At 44.2% G+C, this 18,825-nt stretch overlaps 1 protein-coding gene across 1 annotated transcript in view; it reads right to left on the bottom strand.

Annotated features, from left to right (window-relative positions):
* The window catches only part of LOC120027660 (supervillin-like), a 57,979-nt gene extending 40,937 nt beyond the window's left edge, over nucleotides 1-17,042 (bottom strand). The window contains exons 1-5 of the mRNA XM_038972654.1: nucleotides 16,979-17,042; nucleotides 11,007-11,070; nucleotides 6,880-6,971; nucleotides 3,504-3,680; nucleotides 2,332-3,070 (exon numbers count right to left, since the gene is read on the bottom strand). Coding sequence (XP_038828582.1) covers nucleotides 2,332-3,070; nucleotides 3,504-3,680; nucleotides 6,880-6,971; nucleotides 11,007-11,070; nucleotides 16,979-17,042 — 1,136 coding nt within the window. The remainder of the gene's footprint in view (nucleotides 1-2,331; nucleotides 3,071-3,503; nucleotides 3,681-6,879; nucleotides 6,972-11,006; nucleotides 11,071-16,978) is intronic.
* Nucleotides 17,043-18,825: the final 1,783 nt, after the last annotated feature.

Here is an 18,825-nt window from a genome sequence, read left to right on the forward strand (position 1 = left end):
CTAATCGTTTCCCCTCAGTGAGTCAACGTTTAGCACCAGCAGGCTACAGCTAGCTGGCTGTTAAAATTAGCCTGAGTGACTGAGGAGAGAAAAAGTCCATGTCTCCAGACTAGACACAACACTGCATTGGACCATGAATCCCAAATAAAGTATCCCTTAACTAACATCTAATAGTGTCGTTGTTGGAATTGCATTATATCAGCAGTCTCATAACCTGGGCTTTTGTTGACTTTATGACTTTGGCTCAAGTGGGTTGTGCAACTGTTCAGCGAAGCAACAAATAAAGTTGCTCCTTTAGTTTGATCAACTATATCCTACAAGTCGCTTTTCAACCACCTGAATATTCTGGCACAGAAAGGAAATACATGCAGTGCCTTCAGAAAGTATTCATACTCCTTGAATTATTCCACATTTTGTTGTGTTACAGCCTGAATTAAAAATGGATTCAATATATTCTCACCCATCTACACAAAAATGTGAAAACTTAAGACGTTTTTGAAAAATGTATTGAAATATAAATCTCTCACCTAAGTATTCACACCCCCGAGTCAATACTTTGTAGAAGCACCTTTGGCAGCGAGTACAGTTGTAAGTCCCAAAGCTTTCCACACCTGGATTGTGCAACATTAACCTATTGTTATCTTCAAAATTCTTCAAGCTCTCTCAAATTGGTTGTTGATCATGCTAGACAACCGTTTTCAGGTCTTCCCATATATTTTCAAGTAGAGTTTTGACTTAAATAACTCGACACTGAGGAACATTCACTGTTTTCTTGTTGAGCAACTTCAGGGTAGACTTGGCCTGGTGTTTTAGGTTATTGTCCTGCTGAAAGGTGAATTAATCTCCCAGTGTCTGGTGGAAAGCAGACAACCTGGTTTTCCTCTAGGATTTGCCTAACTCCATTCAGTTTCTTTTTTTAATCTTGAAAACCTTCCGAGTCCTTAAAGATTACAAGCATACCCATTACATGATGCAGCCACCACTATGCTTAAAAACTTGGAGTGGTACTCAGTAATGTGTTGTATTGGATTTGCCCCAAACATAACAATTTGTATTCAGTACAAAATGTTAATTGCTTTGCCACATATTTTGCAGTATTACTTTAGTGCCTTGCTGCAAATAGGATGCATGTTTGGTATATTTTTATTCTATACAGGCTTCCTTCTTTACACTATCAATTAGGTTAGTATTGTGGAGTAACTAGAATGTTGTTAATCCATCCTCAGTTTTTCCCCCCCCCATCACAGCTATTAAATTGTGTAACTGTTTTAAAGACACCATTGGCTTTAGTAGTTTCCTTCATCTCTGGCAACTGAGTTAGGAAGGACGCCTGTATTGTTGTAGTGACTGGGTGTATTGATACACCATCCAAAGTGTGATTAATAACTTCACCATGCCCAAATGGATATTTCATGTATTTTTTTTGTTCTCTCACCCATCTACCAAATAGGTGCCCTTCTTTGTGAGGCAATGGAAAACTTCCCAGGTCTTTGTGGTGATGGAAAGTCACTGCTGGACTGAGGGACCTTACAGCTAATTGTATGTGTGGGGTACAGAGATGTGGTAGTCATTTAAATATGTTAAACACTATTATTGTACACAGAGTACATGAGTCCATGCAACTTATTATGTAACATGTTGAGCACATGTTTACTCCTGAACTTATTTAGGCTTGCCATAACAAAGAAGTTGAATACTTAATGACTAAAAGACATTTCAGCTTTTCATTTTTAATTTATTTGTAAATTAAAAACATAATTCCACTGGCATTGTGTGTAGGTCAATGACAAAAAAAATCTGTAATTCATTTAAAATTCAGGCTGTAACAACAAAAAGGTGGAAAAAGTCAAGGGCTATGAATACTTTGAAGGCACTGTACATGCAGCAACATCAAACACGATGCAGCAACAACAAAAACTGGACCTGGGAGGACTTCAGCTGTGTGTAAACCCTGTTGGATTGACTGAGCCTGCTGCTGCATGCACAGATTGCTCTTCCTCTATGCTATAAATTATTGTGTGCATCCCAAATGGTACCCTGTGCCGTATTTACTGCACTACTTTTGACCTGGTCAAAAGAAGTGCACTATATAGGGAATAGGGTGCCATTTGGACGCAGATAATGTTCCTGCCAAGAGGACGACCTTGTGAGAGTTCTGTTAAAGGGATCAAGGAGACTGAGTGCGTGTGAGAGAGAGGGAGAGACCGATGATCCCTCTCCTTCTCTCCATCTGTTTTATTTACAGTAAGGGAAAAGATACTGTACAGAGAGAGAACCTTAACAATAGGAAGAGAAAGAGGAATAGACAGTGTAGTAGGTCGGTCCACTCACCCCTGTCTGCCGAGGATGTTGTGGGCCTGCTGCTCTATGAACAGGTCCCCAGGGGACACCCCCTGTTTGGGGTTGGGCAGCGAGGACTTCCGGGTCGTCTTGGGCGAGCTGGGGGGCACCCCTGTGATGGTGTAGTCGTTAGCGACGGGCACCTTGGCCGAGGTGGGCGACGATGACGTCACATCCATGTAGCTGGCTGAAGAGGGAAGCGGCGGCTCGAGGGCACTGATGTTCCTCTCCTGCTGCCCCGCCCTGCGCTGGTTCTCCAGGTTCATCACCCTCTCCCTCTCCGTGAACGAGTCCACCCTGGGTCGCCCCTGGCCAGGCTCGCCGGAGCCTTGTGGCTGGGGGGCCACTCTCCCCACCCTGGAGCTGCCTGAGGTGTAGGAGGGTTCATCCCCCACAGACTCCGCCCTGGGGCGTGGCTTGACATTTGTGTAGCCCTGCTGCCTCACCGAAGAGGTGTCAGACTCCTTGCGACCACGGGCGGAGCCAGATCGGGAGGAGAAGTGATCGGTGGTGGCGTCTGGTTCCTGGTCCAGAGACATACCGTAGCGCTCGGCCAGCTGCCGACGCCGTTCCGCCTTGTAGCGAGCAATCCGATCTGCCTTGGAGTCCAGGTCGGTACCTGCGGAGTCAGAGCTGTAAATGGGTTCAGTTGGGACGGTCTGGCCCTCAGGCCGGCTCCGGGCTCTGGACTGCCTCTCTGGAGCAGTGACCTGCTGATGGGTCATCATCTCTGGACTCTCCAGGTCCTCCCTACTGTAACACTGCACTGTGACAGGGGATAGACAGAGACAAAATCTTTAGACCAAATCTACACAAGTAATACACAGTGTACAAAATATTATGATAATACAATAGCTAGCAGCATTAGTTCAATGCTTTCATATCTTGACAAATTTTGAATTGACAAATTTAGGATGTTCTGAGGGCAAAAGGTGGCGCAACAATATTTGTAAGGTGTTCCTAATGTTTTGTACACTCAGTGTATATAATGCATGAAGTCAATGCATGTCTTTCAAATGACCAAGCTCATATCCAAAAGCGTGGGTCGGGTTTCGATAATGATATACTATATGGTGCTCTAGCAATGCTCAAGTTCTGTGATTCTGTGGGTCGTGCAAGTAGCTGAACACTAGGTACAATGTGTGCGGGTTAGTGATCCTCACCGACACAGGGGTCACAGGTGTCCGAGGCACGTGTGTAACGGGGTGTGTCTTCCTCTAGCAGCCGATTGGTCACTAGGCCGGGGCAGCTGGGTAATATGGCGGGCTGCACCTCACTTTCTATACCCTCCAACCGCCGGGCAATCCTCTCTTTCCTACACACAGAGTCAGACACACTGACTGACATGACAGAACACCCGTTTGAATGGCCACATGCTGAGCACACACACACGTTGTTCTTCATCACAGTCACCACTACAATAACTGCTTGCTTCATTACATGGTTGAAGGAGCTGAATGTCGTAGTCGTACCTGTTCATTTCCCAGCTAGTGCTTGGGCTGATGCTTTCAAAACGCTTCCTCAATTCTGAAACTGGATGGATCAAAACAAAGTTAGGTACAAGAGGAAAAATGTGAGAGTTATCAATCGAGTTTATCAATTCCCAATTCAGTAGTCATGATAGGAGAAAGGCATCACAGCAGATGAGGTTGGACAGTTTGAGCTCATTATCCAACAGAGCTGAATGTAGAGTTTAAACAGATCTGGGACCAGGCTACTTTCACATCTAGAGCAAGAATAGATCTGTTTGTTTGTGGGTCTTGTTTTTGAACTATAATGAGGTGATGATTCCTCCAGCTACTCTGTTCTCTACAACACAGTGACAAATCGCTGAGAGAGACATTCACAAGGAACTGACAAAATCTGCACCCCGCCTCAACAATAAAAGATATGAAGTCCAAACTGCAACTGACTAATTGACCGAGCATAGGAAGTGGTTATACATACATGCAGTTGAAGTCGGAAGTTTACATACACTTAGCTTGGAGTCATTAAAACTCGTTTTTCAACCACTCCACAAACTTCTTGTTAACAAACTTTAGTTTTGGCAAGTCGGTTAGGACATCTACCTTGTGCATGACACAAGTACATTTTCCAACAATTGTTTACAGACAGATTATTTAACTTTTATAATTCACTGTATCACAATTCCAGTGGGTCAGAAGTTTACATACACTAAGTTGACTGTGCCTTTAAACAGCTTGGAAATTTCCAGAAAATTCCTCCCTAATCAGAAGACACCTACTCCTTTTCTCATACCCTATCACATCCCCTTTCCCTTGGTTTAAAAACCCTGTCAGTTGTTGAGCTCGATCTCTCTGTCATGCAATCTCTCTGTCAATGCCATCTCTCTAGATCTCTTGTGTTTTGCAACTACATGTCACTTTGTCCGTTACCCTGTGAGTATTGTTATGGTGTTTGACTGTTTGTTTGATGGTGGGAAAAGGGGGTACCAAGACAAGTCGCCCATGGGCATACACTACCCGTAGGAATACTTTGTCTAAGAACACTAGTTAGAACTGGGCGGACCACCCACTGTATTTTTGGTTAGTTAGCTAGCTGTTGTTGAAGCAGGTAGACTAGCTTAGGGGTGTTTTTGGATATTTGTTTCTTTCCTTGGGTCCAGCTCAGCCCCTTTTCTTGCCCCCCCTTTACCGTGTGTTTACCAAATAAACCATGAGTGTTTGATGGTAATTTAGTTGTCTGTGGTTATTTCGTTTTCACTGTTACTTTTTCACTACTATAATTTGCATGAGTTATGTTACGGGTCTCGTTACCATCACCCTTAGACTGCCGGTCAAAAGGGATTCGTAACATTATGGCTTTAGAAGCTTCTGATAGGCTAATTGACATCATTTGAGTCAATTGGAGGTGTACCTGTGGATGTATTTCAAGGGCTACCTTCAAACTCAGTGCCTCTTTGCGTGACATCATGGGAAAATCAAAAGAAATCAGTCAAGACCTCAGAAAAAAAATTTGTAGACCTCCACAAGTCTGGGTCATCCTTAGGAGCAATTTCCAAACGCGTGAAGGTACCACGTTCATCTGTACAAACAATAGCACGCAAGTATAAACACCATGGGACCATGCAGCCGTCATACCGCTCAGGAAGGAGACGCATTCTGTCTCCTAGAGATGAATGTGCTTTGGTGCGAAAAGTGCAAATCAATCCCAGAACAGCAAAGGACCTTGTGAAGATGCTGGAGGAAACAGGTACGAAAGTATCTATATCCACAGTAAAACGAGTCCTATATCGACATAACCTAAAAGGCCGCTCAGCAAGGAAGAAGCCACTGCTCCAAAACCTCCATAAAAAAGCCAGACTACGGTTTGCAACTGCACATGGGGACAAAGATCGTACTTTTTGGAGAAATGTCCTCTGGTCTGATGAAACAAAAATAGAACTGTTTGGCCATAATGACCATCGTTATGTTTGGAGGAAAAAGGTGGAGGTTTGAAACATGAATACTCCTAGCTCCCATTCGAACAACTGACTGGAAAAATAAGCTCAACTGTGTCTGCAGCAGACGTGATACCCTCTTGTCATGGCTTTGAAACGCCTGCTCAACAAAACTGCCGACACAGACTGTGGTGTTAAAACTTGCAAAAGTACTCTACAAGAGGCTGTGAACAAGTGAATCGGTGGCATTCTCTCTGAGCCTCTTTACTGTGGCGCCACCATGCTCAACGCTAGGTACAAGGACCACCTCTTCAATGCAGACAAGAAACAGGGTTTTACGTGAAATGTTAGACACAGCTGGACAAGATGGAAACAGACAGTGACAGTGCGCACCGAGGAAGAGAGGCAATGGACAGACTGAGCTGAAACTTCACTGCTTGACATGCATGATGAAATCCTGGTAGAGAATGAAACGACTGAACTAATTAACAACAAAACAGCAAGTAAGTGAAATAAATAGATTTTGATTACGTATGTCCCCATTACCAGTAAAACATAAACGCCAACAAAATAACCTTTTGGTCAGTGTGTGTGTGTGTTTCAACTATTTAACTGTGCTAGAATGCTTAAAAGGCCGCAAAATTTTTTAATAACGGTTATCGGTATCGGTTTTTCTGGCAAGGAAAATATTGGATATTGGTGTCGGCCAAAAATGTCATATCAGTGCATCCCTACTTTTACCAGAGGGTTACTGCTCCTGTCAAGAGTCTTCAAACTCCAGTTCCCCCATTTGAACCAAACACAAACACCACCCCCCAGGACTACACACACCATCCCCTCCTAGCCCTCACACACACACACACACACACGCTGTTCCCGTAAAACCCCACAATATTATCTCTAACTGAACATCATCAAGGCAACAAGTGCCATCAAACAAACCTTCCAACCAACACAGTCGCACAATAGAAACCACTTCCCTCAGCCCCATAACCCTGGGAAGTCTGTCAGAGAATGCATCCCAATGACTCCGGATCAAAAGTACTGCACTATGAAAAGCAATAGGGTGCCATTTTGGATGCGGATGTCAGATAGTCATGTGTTTCATGCAGCACAGCACGCTCAAACCACCGAGTCACCTTTGGGGAGTTTTGCCAAGAGCTTGACATCTATATCCTTGGTGTTCTTGGCTGGGTCGTCCTTCCCTTCGAACGAAAACTCTTTCTGGAAGCTGCAGAGGGGGCAGAAATAAAAACTGAATAACTCAGTCAGAACAGGTTACGTTTCAGTAAGGAGAAATTAACAATCTGATTATACTCTGGTGGCATCCCAGGAGACTGAAAAACAGCTTCTATCTCAAGGCCATCAGACTGTTAAACAGCCATCCCTAACACAGAGAGGCTGCAGCCTACATACAGACTTGAAATCATTGGCCACTTTGATAAATTGATCACGAGTCACTTTAATAATATTTACATATCTTGCATTATTCATATGTATATACCGTATTTTATACCATCTATTGCATCTTGCCTATGCCGCTCTGTCATTGCTCATCCATATATTTATTTGTACACTACCGTTCAAAAGTTTGGGGTCACTTACAAATGTCCTTGTTTTTGAAAGAAAAGCACATTTTTGGTCTATTAAAATAATATCAAATCGATCAGAAATACAGTGTAGACATTGTTAATGTTGTAAATGACTTGTAGCTGGATTTTTTTTTTACAGAATATCTACATAGGCGTACAGAAGCCCATCATCAGCAACCATCACTCCTGTGTTCCAATGGCACATTGTGTTAGCTAATCCAAGTTAAGCATTTTAAAAGGCTAATTGATTATTAGAAAACATTTTGCAATTATGTTAGCACAGCTGAAAACTTGTGCTAATTAAAGAAGCAATAAAACTGGCCTTTTTTAGACTAGTTGAGTATCTGGAGCATCAGCATTTGTGGGTTCGATTGCAGGTTCAAAATGGCCAGAAACCAATTATTTACTTCCGAAACTAGTCAGCCTATGCTTGTTCTGAGAAATGAAGGCTATTCCATGCGAGAAATTGCCAAGAAACTGAAGATCTCGTACAACGCTGTGTACTACTCCCTTTACAGAACAGCGCAAACTGGCTCTAACCAGTTAATATTGTAAATTACTATTGTAGCTGGAAACAGAAGTGGGAGGCCCCGGTGCACAACAGAGCAAGAGGACAAGTACATTAGAGTGTCTAGTTTGAGAAACAGACGCCTCACAAGTCCTCAACTGGCAGCTTCATTAAATAGTACCCGCAAAACACCAGTCTCAACGTCAACAGTGAAGAGATGACTCCGGGATGCTGGCCTTCTAGGTAGAGTTGCACAGAAAAAGCCATCTCAGACTGGCCAATAAAAATAAAAGATTAAGATGGGCAAAAAGAACAGTCACCGGACAGAGGAACATCCCGGAGTCACCTCTTCACTGTTGACTTTGAGACTGGTGTTTTGCGGGTACTATTTAATGAAGCTGCCAGCTGAGGACTTGTGAGGCGTCAATTCCACCGCAATTGTCGCATAATCTATTTCAGACCAAAAAAAGGTAACATTGTTAAGTGCATTTTATTTCTTCAATATTGGGAAGGTTTAAAAAAGACTGAGAACCATCTATAGGTCTAGGATGAAAAATACTGGAGGTTTGGCGCAGGTACAGGTTTGAAGCAGGTACATGCGACTAGCGCTACCTAGCAAAAACAGTCAAACTATCTATATAATACGATTTCCGATATGCAATTAGCGATTTTTCCCCCCCCCCATTCACTAATTCTCAGAGGTTATAAGGGGATCCAAATGTAAAAATGTTTAGCATCTTCGGAAGTGAGATTATTTTGGAAACATTTAAGAATCTAAATAGCGACCAGTGAATCCTGGTCCAAGTTCCTCATACTATCAACTAAAATGAGAAATTCTTTATCAAAAGTTTGTGCATTCATTTTTATTATTATACTGAACAAAAATACACGCAACAATGATGGTCCCATGTTACATGAGCTGAAATAAAATATCACAAATGTTCCATATGCACAAAAATCATATTTCTCTCAAATGTTGTGCACAAATTTGTTTACTTCCCTGTTAGTGAGAATTTATCCTTTGCCAAGATAATCCATCCACCTGACAGGTGTGGCATATCAAGAAGCTGATTAAACAGCATGATCATTATACAGGTGCACCTTGTGCTGGGGATAATACAAGGCCACTCCCAAATGTGCAGTTTTGTCATACAACACAATGCCACAGATATCAAGTTGAGGGAGAGTGCAATTGGCATGCTGACTACAGGAATGTTCACTAGAGCTGTTGCCAGATATGGTAGAGAAATGAACATTACATTAAGTTGCCTCCAACGTCATTTTAGACAATTTGACAGTACGTCCAAACGGCCTAACAACGCGTAATCACGCCAGCCCAGGACCTCCACATCTGGCTTGTTCACCTGTGGGATCGTCAGACCAGCCACACGGACAGCTGATGAAACTGTGGGTTTGCACAAGCGAAGAATTTCTGCACAAACTGTCAAACCATCTCAGGGAAGCTCATCTGTGTGCTCATCATCCTCACCAGGGTCTTGACCTGACTGCAGTGGGAAAATGCTCACCTTCGATGGCCAAGCTGGAGAAGTATGGGGTCGTGTGGGCGAGTGGTTTGCTGATGTCAACATTGTGAACAGAGTGCCCCATGGTGGCGGTGGGGTTATGGTATGGGCAGGCATAAGCTACGGACAACAAACACAATTGCATTTTATCATCTATGGCAATATAATGCTCACAGATACTGTTACGAGATCCCGAGGCCCATTGTCGTGCAATTTGTCTGCCGCCATCACCTCATGTTTCAGCATGATAATGCACGGCCCCAGGTTGCAAGGACCTGTACACAATTTCTGGAAGCTGAAATTGTCCCAGTTTTTTCCATGGCCTGTGTGATTCCCCAGACAGCGTGTTCCAGTTTCCACCAATATCCAGCAACTTAGCACAGCCATTGAAGAGGAGTGGGACAACATTCCACAGGCCACATTCAATAGCCTGGTCAACTCGACGCGAAGGAGATGTGCCATGCTGCATGAGGCAAATGTTGGTCACACCAGATACTGACTGGTTATCTGATCCACACGCCGTCTTTTTTGTGTTAAAGGTGTCTGTAACCAACAGATGCATAGCTGTATTCCCAGTCATGTGAAATCCATAGATTAGGGCCTAATGAAATTATTTCAATTGACCGATTTTCTTATCTGTAACTCAGTAAAATATGTATATTTGTGTTCAGTGTAGAATAATCACATCAAGGTCGTAGAATCTGTTGGTCTATTCACAGACTCAAATCTACAATATGCCACACTAAGAGCTGTTAGCAAAGCATTACAGTGGGAAAAGAACATTCTTGAGAAATATCCTGAGGGCTGTTTAATGGAGTGGGTTGGACATCTTCACCACAAACCAGTTCTGGTATGAAATATACCACTAGAGTATCTGAGGGAAGGGACCGTTGGGATCTAGCTTATTACAAGGCTAAGAACACACGACACACCCATTCTTAAGTAATTCATCATTTGAGTAAATTATGACAAATATACCTTATTTGGGGGTAGCCTACAATTGATCATTCCTTAACTATGAATTCAAATGGACAACTAAATCACCCTCTTATACATAGAATGAGTAGACGTATAGAACTGTAAACGTATACTGTACTCATACTGTAAACATATAGAACTGTAAACATATATTGTACTCGTACTGTAAACATACTGTACTCACTAAACGTATAGAACTATACACATATACTGTACTCATACTGTAAACATACTGTACTCATACTGTAAACATATAGAACTAAACATATACTGTAAACATACTGTACTCATACTGTAAACGTATAGAACTGTAAACATATACTGTACTCATACTGTAAACGTATAGGTCTGGATGGATGCTGTATGCAGAGCTGTGGAGTCATGAATGTTGGAGGGTGGAGTACTTGACACCAAGCCAAAACGTTGACACAACGCAATCACACTAATGCTGCAGTGGCGTTCACACTAGTGACCTTATCCTTCACTTTCTCACTTCGTTTGGACACTGTCCCAACAGGCCTGCTGCAGTATAACAAACACATACACACACACACGGCAGCATAGTGGTATACGCAGGCTGAAGAGACTAATAGAAGTGCAATGGTACCATACACAGAACAGATACAGTACACAAATACTGATGATATGTGACAAAAACATCTTACCCGAGAGCCGTCTTCTGTAGAAGTCTTGCGTTTCCAAGTTTGATGGGGGTCTCACTCCCAAGTCCTACAGAAGGAGAGAAACCACAAACAGAATCTTCATCGGTTGCGTGAGAGAAGAGTTGACAGGCAATTTTGAATGACCAAACTAATTGCACAGTTTTTAAATGAACAAAAACACAGTGGAAGGCAGAGTGTATGAGAGGCTTCTAAAAGGTCATCCAACATCTGAGGATGACTCGGCACGAAGCACATTAATCAAGTAGACTTACCACACCACTGGGGATATAAATTAATACATGTGAATAAATTGGAAAACAAAAACCTTTATTGAATCATGTTGAACAATAAAAGATGTGCAGCCTTAAGGTTGTAACAGTGAGAACAATGTAACGGCGTGTGTCTCAAATGGCCCTCTATAGTGCACTACTTGGTGGCATTTGGAGGGATGAATGGTGTTTATTTGAAGAAACCAGGTGACAGTTCAGACAGTGGTCTCACAGGACACACTGTAAATTGCACTATGGATCCATCTAAAGTGGCTTGTTGCTATGGAGCTCACAGCTCAAGGCAATAGAGGATTGATTGCGTTTCGTTGAGACGGACGCACGCTTTAAAGTCTGATCACACGTCAAGGTCGTCTGTGTGCATGTAGTGTGTGTTTAGTGTGTCTCTGCGCAAGTGCGCACGTGTGTGGCAGCGCCAGTGAGGCCTACCAATTCCACCCAGTAGAAGCCTCTCTCGGGGAGGCAGAATACAGAGGAGCGATATAAGCAACTCTAAAATGTAAAAACATGGGTGACTAACCCTCACACACAGGTGACCGATGAGCCTTTTCTAGCTTGTCATCACACCACATTATGCTCAGCTAGCAGCGATGCGAAGACCGTTGTCAAGCTCTGCCCTAATAAAAAACACACAACCCTCAGAGTTCCTACGATGACAGCAGCAGCCTTGAATGTGTCCAACACAAAATCCTAGGCATAGGAAACTGTTTAATGTCAATGTTGCAGTACCACGGCCATCAAGACCGGTCGTGAATTTTCCTTGACATAAAACAGAGACCGTTAATGCCCATCTCCAGTCTATTAGCAGGCCGATTATAAAATGGGTAGCTATTGTGAAGTAAACGGCACACCATCCTCAGGAAAAACCAACCCGTATTACTGCAAAGTAAAAGCCTAATATAAAAGTGGGTGCTGGATGTTACCGTGCCATTTTAAAGAACGCTCAATGCTTTGTAGAGTTCTAGACCTCAGTGTGGTTGGTTATAGAGCAGCTGTTCACTAGGTTCAACGCTGTGGAACGTTGCCGATAGAAAACGCCACAAATAAACCTGACATGGTTCTCTAACATATCTGGATCTGAACGTTCCCACAACACTGTGCCCTGGGTCATATTCACTGGGTGAATCTGGAGGTGAAAGAAACGCACGCGTTTAGACGAGGTGCTGGCTAGCGGAGTAGAACACTTGAAAAAAAAAAAAAAAGAGAGCCTCACACTCCTGGAGCGCAGACGAAATCATTTAATAACCAACGTTTCGACAGACAAGCGGTCTTCATCAGGGTATATCAACGTTATTGGGTTATTCAATTATTGCATCTGAGCTCCTAGAGTGTGCGGCTCTCCTTTTCTCTTTCATATTCACTGGGTACCAAATGGAAGAAAACTGACTGAAACACTACCTGAACAATAAGAAATACTTGTTTTGTTTCCGTTGCACAAGGCTTTGCTTTATTGTGCCCTAATGAATATGACCCTACTGACCGCGGACTAGGGCTGGACTGACTGACTGACTGACTCACTCAGTGGGACAGAGAGAGAACACATGTGTTTCCACTTTGCCTGCCAGCCCCCACCCCTAACCATTCCAGATCTGTTAGTCCATATTAAGGATATTTGGATGATGTTTAAAATCCCCCCGCTTTGGGAAAACATCATTTGAGAAGGGAGGAGAAGAAGAGTCCCTACGCCTAGATGTGTTTTGGTACGAGACTGGTATTATTTCAGCTGGGGAGTATCCGGTAAACACATACTAGCTCAGGCCTTAACCACCCTCCTTACATCGTAGCCTACAGGTCATCTTACCAGCTGATAAAGTGACAGGGATAGAGTGATATCAGAGAAGGAAAACAACAATTTATGTAGGTACACCTCCACTAATCTTGTCTATCAATGTAGGCAAGAGAATTAAAATGGACTAATATAGATATTTGTCCTTACTGCCTACCACACAGTTAGCCTGGTTTCTGGTGTTCGTGCTGAATAGCCAACTCCTGCGGTCATTTACAAAGCTTGATAACGACCATAGGAATGGGCAAGACGGCACAAACAGATCGGGGATTAGCCTTTATAACCCAGTATCCCTGTAGCGCAAAACAACACGTAGCTGTTGAGGGCATAGTGCTAAAGGTGCTGGATGAGTCAACACGTTGAGCCCTACAGGGGGAATGGAGGACCATCCGATCAGAAGCAGCCCTACGCAATAGAGCAGAGGAACCCTTACAGAAAGGAGGGTGCTTCCTGCATTACACGTTCCACACACAGGCATAAAACCACTACAATGATCACAGATGTCCCAAACCCTTTGGTGTTAAAAGAACGTGAAACATTCTTCACACCGTCACACATGTAGACTGAGCTATTAAAAGCATGTGTCAAACACAAGGCCCGCGGGCCGAATCCGTGACACATTTCTATCCGTCCCGCACAATGATTTGGGTTCGTCAAGTCATTCTTGGCCCGCTTCCATACCGCCCACGATGCACTGCACTACAAGTCATAGTAAGCACTGCCAACATTGCCACACACCCCCCTCCTCCCAGACCCATCCAGTGCGCTGTATCATGTCATCACTAAAAATGGCATCTTCTACCGGACCGAAAGTTTAAACGTGTTGTAAGCGAAACGTCCATGCAAAGTTTGGGTTCCAATGGGTCATTGCTGTAGCCTACAGAAAATGTAATCTTGGTTGTCAATAAGTTAGAAGAGAAAGGATTTACGTGTGGGTATAAATTACTACTAAAGGACAATAGGACACACAAGCGAGTATAAATGAGTCAACAGCGGAGTCATCTACTTGATGAAGTTACAGCATGATGCATGTGTGTCGGTGAATTCAACATCAATTGCACTGCTTTCGTGTTACCAGGTAACTTGACAGAGCACTCTTATAGCAACGAACTGGGGAATAGTCACAGGGTATGAATGAGCCAATTGGAAGCTGGGGATGATTAGGTGGCCATGACGGGTATGAGAACCAGATTAGGAATGTAGCCACGACACCAGGTTTAAACACCCCTACTCTTACGATAAGTGCCCTGGGATCTTCAGTGACCACAGAGTCAGGACACCCGTTTAACATCCCATCCGAAAGACAGCACCCTACACAGGGCAATGTCCCTAATCACTGATCTTAGGCATTGGGATACATTATTTTTAATAGAGGAAAGAGTGCGTCCTACTGGCCCTCCAACACAGCTTCCAGCAGCATCTGGTCTCCCATCCAGAACTGCTTAGCTTCAGAGGCAAGTCAGCAGCGGGATGCAGGGTGGTATGCTGCTTTCATGTGTCCCATTTACAGCGCACAGCAGAGGGATAGTGTCCAGGCACATGCCACAGTCCTAGCCAGGCTACTAAAATGTTGCAGTCTGGTCTTCAGTTTCTAAAGCTTGCCAATGAATAACCAAAAAACAAAACTTGCAAAAAAATAAAATAAATAAAACATATAGGCCTATTACAGCAACATTAGAGCAGTAGCCTAGGCTGACTACTCAACTAGGCCTAAGACATTGTGAGTGCACCATACAACAATCCTGCAGTCCACCACACTGGTGATCCACGCAATGCAAAGAAAAGAGGTTACAACGTAGCTGCGTTTTTGTTATTTACAGTTATTAAAACGCTTTTTGATTAAAGTGGACAAATTATTTATCTGGTTTTAATATGTTAAAATGGCATATAGAGCATCCTATGTACATAAGTGGACATTATAAAAAAGGCCATTTTTCCCCCCTCTAATAAAACAGCCAGTTTGAGCCAGTTATATATAAGTGTTTTGTAAAAACAAACATAGGCCATGTCTGGCCCAAAAATGAGTTGTATTTTTTCAATATGGCCAGTGTGCTGATTGAGTTTGATACCCCTGTCGTAAAGTGAAACATGAGGATCAAGTACTTTCATTCATCAATGAAGGGGTCTAATCCTGGATGTTCTAGCAGTGGTTTGTTTCATGATAAACATACTGTATGTCACTATGAGGGCAAAATGACCGTTTACTGTTCCGAGTAAGTTCTTTCTCCTTGTCATTTACAGACTTAATACTACAGGTTCTATACACAAGTACTAATACTTGGAGAAGGCAATAAAACCACATGGGGCTGATGAATTAAGTGTGTGCAGAAATGACCATTCAAGAGCATATGTCCCTGTTTAGAGGGGATTACCCTGAGCAGAGCAGCCCCGAACTAGAGAGAGCCCAAAAAGAAATGTCACTAAAACGACGACGGGATCACTTACATCACAACTCTTACTACCCCCATCTTCTACCACACACACACTGACCTCCCCCAGCATCAGAGATAAAGTAAGGGAAGGGTTTAGTTTAGATTTATAAATACTAGGAGCGGTAGCTAAGTCAGGTGAGCCTGAGCCAATCAAAGCCTTAAACCCCTTAGCCTACGGTAGATACTAATACTGTATGCCAATCAAGACAATGAATGGCTAACCAAGCCTAGTCTCATTTAATTCGCAAGAACATTGCACTTGTATTATTATTTTTTAAATTGAACCTTTATTAGCCATGGTGGACTCGTTAGCGGTGCGCTAGTAGTCAAATGCTGATCAAATGACTGATGGCAAAGTATTGGTCTGGACACTGCTGTGTGTCAAATTTATGCTAATAACACACACATCAACCCTCCAGACCCCATTTGTGTCCCAAATGCACCCTATTCCCTAGTGCACTGCTTTTGACCATAGGCCAAACGTGCACTATGCAGGGAATAGGGTGCCATTTGGGATACAGATTCTTCTACTGGGTTGTAATGGCTGGGAACCAATGGTGTTGGGGCACCAGGAACACCTGTTGTGAATTCTCAGCCAGTTAACCAAGCAGAACCACCACTCAACACCCAGTTCCACTCTCTGGACGGATTACTGAGAGTGGGAATTGTGTACAATTGTGAGAATGAGAAACATAGGCCACACACACAGAGTTCTTGTCACACATTCTGACGCAAACACTCAGGCATGTGCAACTAACTACACACAAAACATAATATCTCTGACATAACTGTCCAAATAAACTGGAGACAGAAAGTAGAGCCCAGAAATAACTCTCCCTCCTCCTGCAGTCAGAGAGAGTCCCTTATCAACTGTTACGTCCTTGGAGGCTACAGCTGCAGACAGCGCAAGGACAACTGGAAACGGGGCCAGTTAAGAGACAATTTGCCTCACTTTCCTCAGCCTACAGCCCCATCCTCCTCCTATCCCCAGACCCAAAGCCCCATCCTCAGTCCCAGACCCAAAGCCCCATCCTCAGTCCCAGACCCAAAGCCCCATCCTCAGTCCCAGACCCAAAGCCCCATCCTCAGTCCCAGACCCAAAGCCCCATCCTCAGTCCCAGACCCAAAGCCCCATCCTCAGTCCCAGACCCAAAGCCCCATCCTCAGTCCCAGACCCAAAGCCCCATCCTCAGTCCCAGACCCAAAGCCCCATCCTCAGTCCCAGACCCAAAGCCCCATCCTCAGTCCCAGACCCAAAGCCCCATCCTCAGTCCCAGACCCAAAGCCCTATCCTCAGTCCCAGACCCAAAGCCCTATCCTCAGTCCCAGACCCAAAGCCCTATCCTCAGTCCCAGACCCAAAGCCCTATCCTCAGTCCCAGACCCAAAGCCCTATCCTCAGTCCCAGACCCAAAGCCCTATCCTCAGTCCCAGACCCAAAGCCCTATCCTCAGCACCAGCTCCATCTTACCTTGTCTGCAGAACTTGACATGGCTCAGGTAGTTTGAGATCCACGGGTTTGCGTTCCGATACATTCTTGCAAGACCAGGTAGGTACAGAGGACAGATAGAAGAGAGGGATAGAGAAAGAGCGCTGGAAAGAGAGAAGCGCTGAGGTCCGACCCGCAGGCAGGCAACTGACTGCAAGGTGATGCAGAGAAACAAAAAACGCAGTCAGTCGGTGCCCCGGGACGAGCTGCCCTCAGCACAGAGAGAGAGAGAGGCAGAAGGAGAAGGGAGGGAGGACCCAGAGTCAGGTAGCGTTAGAGAAAGAGGGACAGAGAGAGAAAGAGGAGAGTGAGGGAGCTGATTCCCGATCAGCAGTAGTAGCGCGTGGTAGAGGCTGCAGTGCAGCGTTGGTTCTCTCTGTGCAGTCAGAGTGGAGCAGAGTCTTTAAACAGCTCCCCTCTAGTCTCCAGCAGTAACGCTAATAGCAAACTGGCTAACGGCTAATACTAAACAGACATCCCCTGCCTTCCTCCAGTGCAGCCTAACTAAAGCTGCTCAGTACCTGCTAATCTGATTACAGGCAAGAAATGAGCTAGGCCCCATGGCTATGCTCACAGATTGGACCCGAGAGGCTGGGTGTCCCTCTATCTCCTGCAGACAGACTCAGAGAAAGGTATATACTGTAGAGTGGAAGTACTGAGAATGTGCTGCTGTGTTCCCTTGGCCCAGTGACAAGGCAGCAGTGGGACGCTACAGAGCAAGGGGAGGGCGAGAGAGAGAGATGAGAAGACAAAATTACAGTCTCAGCTAGATGATAAATTCCACTCATCTCTCAGTGGTGACAAAACGAAGGAGCAGAGAGAGAGAGAGCTAGCGAGCGAGCAAAGGAAAGGGAGATGGAGAGGCTAAGAGAGAGAGACGGAAGGTGAGAGGGGCAGAGAGAATCTGAAATTGGCGATTATGGAGCTCCAGTCATGGGATTGTCCATCTGACTAACCGTATCATTATGGTAAAAACTATGGCCGTCCATCCCTAGAGAATCCAAAAGAGCAGTAGTGTGTGTGTGTGTGTGTGTGTGTGAGATCACAGAAAGTGAATGAGATCGTGTAGTCAGAGGGATAGAGAGGATACAAGTTCAGACATGCAGATTTACACTGAGGGTACACACACAGGGAGACAGACAATTACTTTGATTCCTCAGCCAATAAATGATGTCACCAACCCAACACTGCAGTAGCAGTGTCCAAACACATCCTACTTGAACCCAGGTGTGACGTCAGATCAGTTTATTAGAGGTGGCAGGTTTGGACTCTTCCCTTGCCCTCCGTGGTGAGCTCATCTGGTCTGGGCACACCAACACACTCACTGCTAAGTAACACGGCAGGTGAGACAGCTATACGTTTGTCTGTAGTCTACTATACACTAATAACAGCATTAACCGCAATAAGAGATTCCATCTGACCAACACTACCTACCTTGGAGACCCAACGTGGGAATTTATTTTTAGAAAATTATCAGTTATATTCTAATATGTAGATTGAAATACAAAGCATTGAAACCAATTAGTTGTGGAAATACTTAGAGAAACATGTCTCCTACACCCAATACAACAACAAGCATTTTCTTGAATGGGTGAAACATTTTAGCTCTCTACGGTCCCTAGTGGCAGCTCAGCCATAGGATAACCATAACCACCGCAGACCCATACTCACTCTTAACATTCATCCCCATATAGACAGAGGACTGGACTCTGTCACTGTAGGAATGCAGTGTTGAGTCTGGAGAGAAGCCTGGGAAGAAGCCGACATTGTGCTCTGCTCTGATGTTCATGCCTCTCCTGCTGGGTCCAGACCTGGGTTCTAATGTTACC

The sequence above is a fragment of the Salvelinus namaycush genome, chromosome 33, assembly GCF_016432855.1.
Source record: "Salvelinus namaycush isolate Seneca chromosome 33, SaNama_1.0, whole genome shotgun sequence".
In the NCBI taxonomy this organism is placed as follows: domain Eukaryota; kingdom Metazoa; phylum Chordata; class Actinopteri; order Salmoniformes; family Salmonidae; genus Salvelinus; species Salvelinus namaycush.